The sequence below is a fragment of the Lycium ferocissimum genome, unplaced genomic scaffold (genome assembly GCF_029784015.1).
Source record: "Lycium ferocissimum isolate CSIRO_LF1 unplaced genomic scaffold, AGI_CSIRO_Lferr_CH_V1 ctg6314, whole genome shotgun sequence".
NCBI classification, from domain to species: domain Eukaryota; kingdom Viridiplantae; phylum Streptophyta; class Magnoliopsida; order Solanales; family Solanaceae; genus Lycium; species Lycium ferocissimum.
In genome coordinates, this window is record NW_026726306.1 from 14409 (window position 1) to 20424 (window position 6016).

The window sequence follows — 6016 nt, forward strand, 5'->3', positions numbered from 1 at the left end:
TTTAAGAAAAATAGAAATTATATTTTTACCTATATAGATTATTATATAAAATTTAAGTATTTCTGGAAGATTAAAAATCCATATATAACTGATGAAAAATTAAAGAAAAAGAATAAAACTAAGTGACAATAATAAAATGGTTTAGAACTTAAAAACTAATCTATTTGAATTTGAAGACTAAAAAAGATTTCAATATTTTAAATATTTGGGTAAGTATAAAAATTATTACATAAATTCGATAAGATTTTTATGATTGCGTGAAGCACGGATAAATTCACTAATATTATACTAATCATACGGTACTAACGATGGAAGTTGCATTTTATCAAAGCAAAAGTTACCTTTGATGGGCATAGTTATATCATATTATACATTGGAATAAAATATCATCTGGCTTTCCAAAATTTCTTGTTTCTTCGTCAAGTTGATATTCATTTCAATACATTGATATCAAAATTCATCTGGGTTCCCAATTTCTTGCTCCTTTCCACATTCACCTGTGTATAAGATATCTCTGTCATTGATATTCATCCACTCTTGTTTGTTTCAAATTGAAAGAGCATCCATTGGATAATTCAGATCACTGGTTAATGTAAGGTGTTCCTGTCTAATCGTATATGTCTCGTGGGAATGTTAGAGAATGAAGAAAAAGGTTCCATTTTTGGCGTCAGCTTTTCTGAGATAGACTATGTAGGAATAGGTTGGTGTAGTTTCAGAGTAGCTGGTTCCTAGTTTTATCAATGCGATCTTAGTGTTTTTTGGGCCTATTTCACATTGTTTTTCTCCACTCATTTGTTGCATCAGCTTTGGTGAGATTAGCTAATTGTGACTGAGTCTTCATATTGTCTGGGGGTCTTCTTTGGAAAAAGATGAGTTTGGAAGAAATAGCTAATAGCTCATATTAGGTGTTTGTCGCCCGATTGACATGGTTGAGAGAAATGCACATTCCATGGGGATTTTTGGCCGAAAATCCTTGTTTTGTTTGTTTTCAATTACATCTGTTTTGTTCATGTTGTCTTGGTCCTATGTGCTTCGTTCAGCTGGTCGGCCTCACCTCAATATAGTACCCAACTCCAAGCTTCTCGCCTTGGCAGATGATGGGAATTCCCGGTCCAGGACTCACAGAGATGGTGACATCCCTACATTGAGCAAATCACGGAAAAAGTTTAACTTGTTTAAGTGCAATCCTAGTAACCAACTTCTTAAAGTTTTTATGTATGACCTGCCCCCTCAGTTTCATTTTGAACTTTTGGGCTGGAAGGCTGAGGGGAAGACTGTTTGGCCCGATATCCGCAGTACAGTTCCTCAATATCCAGGTGGATTAAACTTGCAGCACAGTATAGAATATTGGTTGACATTGGATCTTCTCTCTTCTGAATTTGCTGACAATTTGAATGGTCGAACTGCCATAAGAGTGCGTAATTCAAGCGAAGCTGATGTCATTTTTGTTCCATTCTTTTCATCAATCAGTTATAATCGGTTTTCAAGGCTTAAGCCACACCAAAAAAGAAGAAGCATGAACACCTTACTGCAGGAAAAGTTAGTTGCCTTTTTAACAGCTCAGGAAGAATGGAAAAGATCAGGGGGGAAAGACCATATTATTATGGCCCACCATCCAAATAGTCTTTTGGATGCAAGAGTTAAGCTTTGGCCTGCAATGTACATCCTTTCTGACTTTGGAAGGTATCCTCCCAGTGTAGCTAATGTTGAAAAGGACATAATTGCACCTTACAAGCATGTAATCAGGAACTATGACAATGACACTTCTGATTTTGTTACTCGACCAATTCTTCTTTACTTCCAGGGAGCTATATACAGAAAATATGTAAGTTGTTTGTATTTCATTTTCGTCCATTAACTATTTGTCTGTATCTTATTGGTAGATAAGTAGTATGTCAATGTCATCTGGGTTCACTCAAAAATTAAGGCAGAACTAGGAGAATGATAGAAGGGAAAATTTTACTTGGATGTATTTCTGTTGTTCAGGATAATGTGTTTGCTTTTAATTGCACAACATGTGTTCTTGAAAGTGTAGGAGAACTGTTGACACCAGTGTAATCCCTCCTTGTGACCGTTTATTCTTGTTTAGAGAGATAGGGAATAATTGGACTAAACTACAATGAGGAGCCAGGTGGAATTGAGTGCTATTGGGTAATGGTGAAGCAACTCTTCCATGAAACAAAACTTTTAACCATTTGGAAATGCCCTTGTTAGACACAGGCAACTGAATATTCATTGAAGATTATTTTCAAACCATACTGCATTGCTTATGAAGTTAACATAAAGCGATCATATCATGATATCTGTTCAAGATCTTGTCTTTTCTTCTATCTTTGTAAGTGGAATGAGGTGTAGGATGCAGACAACACGATATTTTGTTGATCAACTTAAATGTCTTGGTTTTCATCAGGATCACATCCAGTTTTTTGTTTTCAGGATTCAATTTTTTTTTTATTTTTTATCCTGTTAAGTTGCTCTGTGTCTTAAGCATTGTTTATATATTGGAAAAAAAAAATGAAAACTAAAAACTTTTTGCTAGCGCAAGCTGCTGTTGTTCCTAAATCACTTGTTTGAATTTATTTTAACAAAGCTATGGTGTGTATCTCTTCGCATGTGCTCTGTACCTTTTGTGGTCTGCTGCAGCATTATAATGATCTCATAAACATTTTAGACCTGTCGTTTCTTATATGTCACACCACTAATACAGTTAGGAACCAGCTTGTAATATCTGTATTTTATGCTTAGTAGGATAGAGTAGTAAACATTGTTAATGTATTATCAAAATGCTGCAAGGGTGAATCTGGACTAGTTTCTTGTATGTTTACCATGATTTCTTTAACCAGTCTCTTGATGATAATGAATTTCAGTGTACTAGTTGTGAATTCCGTGTGTATATGTCATCAGTCAATATTCAGATGTGGGTATCGATGAGAGTAGTACTTTAAGGTTTTTTTTTTTGTTGTTCTTACCAGAGCTAGGTGGATAAAATATGTATAATAGTGAATGCCCCAAAATAATTGATTAATAATGTGATCTGATGGTATGATTAGACCCATAATGATCACGCCCTCAAACCCTCTATATTACATCACGTTTGGATGGAAAGGAAAATAGGTGAGACTAGTGATTCAACAAATCTTTTGTTTAAGTTACACTTGCATTCCCTCTCCATTCCTTCTACTTCCACTGCAGTCCATTTTAAAGAAATGATGCCAAAATATTGAATGGAACCATGTATATTGAACTGTAGATGCATGATTGTCAAACTTTACCTTATTATGATTTGCTCTTTCTTGTACATGTTTCTAGTTCCTCCTGTGTTCTCAGTCTTGCTTCTTCCTCAGGGTGGGTTTATTAGGCAAGAGTTATTCTATATGCTGAAAGATGAGAAAGATGTTCACTTCTCATTTGGAAGCGTTCAGAAGGACGGAATAAAACAAGCTACAGAGGGAATGCACTCCTCCAAGTTCTGCCTAAACATTGCTGGTGACACTCCCTCATCAAATCGCCTCTTTGATGCAATTGCTAGTCACTGTGTACCAGTGATCATTAGTGATGAAATAGAGCTCCCCTATGAAGATGTTCTTGATTATTCTGGATTCTGCATATTCGTTCCTACCTCAGAGGCTCTCAAAGAAAAATTCCTCATAAACCTCATTAGGAGCATTGACAAAGAAGAGTGGACTAGAATGTGGACAAGGTTAAAAGAGGTTGAAAATCTCTTCGAGTATAGGCATCCTTCCAAGGACAATGATGCTGTTCAAATGATCTGGCAAGCAATTGCCCGTAAGGTTCCTGCTGTTAATCTCAAGTTACATAAATCCTGGAGATTTTATCGCACCCCTTGGAGAGAAAGAGGGTTGAAATCAGCTCTATTGCCCAAAATTTTTCAGTAACTATATACGTAAGGTTATGTTTTAGGATCTAATTATGTAATTTTTAAATTTTATGGAAACGTCTTCTGGTAAAATTTCTCAATCCTTTGAGCTAAATGAGTTGTGAGCCTGTGACAGAAAAGATTTGCCAACTAATTTTCCCAATTGAATATGAGACTATTGGCGTTGAGGTTGAGGAGTGCACTTTACTCCTCAACTATGGATTACTTCTTGAAAATGTAGGCTTTAAAAGCCAGGAGTCGAAGATTGTCTGATATCATGATGTGATCGCGTTATACTAACTTCACAAGCAATGCATTTAAAGAAGCTTTTAAATGCTTGAAACTTTAAGGGCCTGTTTGGAAGGACATATGGAAATTGGATTTGAGTGTAATTGAAAGTAATTACATAGTTAAAAAGAAAGCTCTATGTAAAGGGGAATGATGAAAATATATGAGAATTTGATGAGTATGTTGTGTTGATGTTGGATAATTTTCATCCCGTAAGAATAATAACACAATAAAATCAAGATAAAATATGATACAGTTTTATTTTTATTGAAAAGTGGATTTTCTGGTTGATGAAAGAAGAATATTTAAAGGCGACATATGTTACCTGTCTAAAAAAAAGAATATTTAAAGGAAACATGTTTTAGAAACAAGTCCATAAACATTAATTGACCTTTGTCAACTCAACTTTGAACACCGTACAGTGGCGACTTGTAAATTATTACCAATATATCATCTTCCATAATCACAATATTCTTAATTAAACCAACAAGTATATATATATATATATATATATATCAAAAGAATGTAGTTCATGCCCTGTTACCTTATCGGTCCACTATATGTCATAAAGACATAATAGATGCAACTTTTGGGCGAACCAGTATTAACCTTAAGATACTATATTACTGAATTGCATCATATACAAAAAATGGATGGCCTCTTGGATGAACCACTTTTCATCTAAAGATAATGATATGCATCCAACATACATAGCAACTAACATTGCATATAATTGCACATCTGTAAAACTCTTGGGAAAATCAATTTTCACCTCAAGATACCATGATGTGACTCATAAATTGCACATCTGAAAATTTTTCAGCGAACCGATTGTCATTTCAATATACCATGATGTGGTCACGACCCAATTTACCTAAGTTGTGGTTGCACCTACACACAAACCCCGTAAGAAAAAGACATTTAACATTTAGAAACATTCATCAAGTCATAAACAGAGATTATAAAGTCATAAGCCCAAAATTTCATACAACACCCCAAGAACTTGTTATGACTCAAGAGCATATACTGAATAAAATACATACGTCTTGAAATCAAATACAAAAATACATAGAACAATAGAAAAACAAATATAGAGTGGATTCCACGGCACTGCGAACAAGGCAAGCAGCCCGCCCCTAAATCTTCGGTATCAATCTATCTAGACATGATCACGAACACTGATCAATTTTTACAGACATGCAAGCGCACGTGGCCGAAAATTACTATAGAATGAAGTAAAGTATCGTTCTCAATTAGGATTTAGTTGTTAACCTTCCAACTAGATCAAACAGTGAAGAAATCAAGAGTTTGTTGTTTTAAAGAGGAAAGTAAACAGAAGCAAATATTATTGTTGAGAATTCAAAAGAGAGAAATATCCTAGAGTTACTGGGAGATTTATCCAATCATGTTGTGTATCCACTTGAGTTTAGTCCATTGAGAATCTATTTTAGTTGCCACAGGACTGAATTTACTTCGGAGTGGACCTATCCTAAACCGAAGCCTGCCCAAACTACCGAAACGTCTATGTTTTTAATAATAAGGATGCATGTGTAACTCCTATATTTTACTAAGCAGGGCGAACAAAGTAAAGGTCTACAACTAGCCTGTCACTTGCTAGCTATAAGTTAGTCAAAATAGCTAATCAGTGCCGGATGAACCACTAGATTACCAAACAAGCCCTACCTTATCCTACAATGTCATTTAAACCTGTTCCCTTGAGTGCATGATTTAGATATGTAGATAGTATTCAATTGGTGCCCAAGCAATCAAATAATTAAGCGTATGATAAGGGCCCCACTTGTTAGAAGAATTGATACTCCATTACTTTAAAGCTTTTGAGAATAAGATTCT

At 35.0% G+C, this 6016-nt stretch overlaps 1 protein-coding gene across 1 annotated transcript; it reads left to right on the plus strand.

Annotated features, from left to right (window-relative positions):
- Window positions 1–342: 342 nt before the first annotated feature.
- Window positions 343–3896, plus strand: LOC132045217 (probable arabinosyltransferase ARAD1). Its single transcript, XM_059435760.1, has 2 exons — window positions 343–1825; window positions 3345–3896. Exons 1-2 carry the CDS (start codon window positions 926–928, stop codon window positions 3894–3896), a joined length of 1452 nt encoding a protein of 483 aa, XP_059291743.1. The 5' UTR covers window positions 343–925.
- Window positions 3897–6016: the final 2120 nt, after the last annotated feature.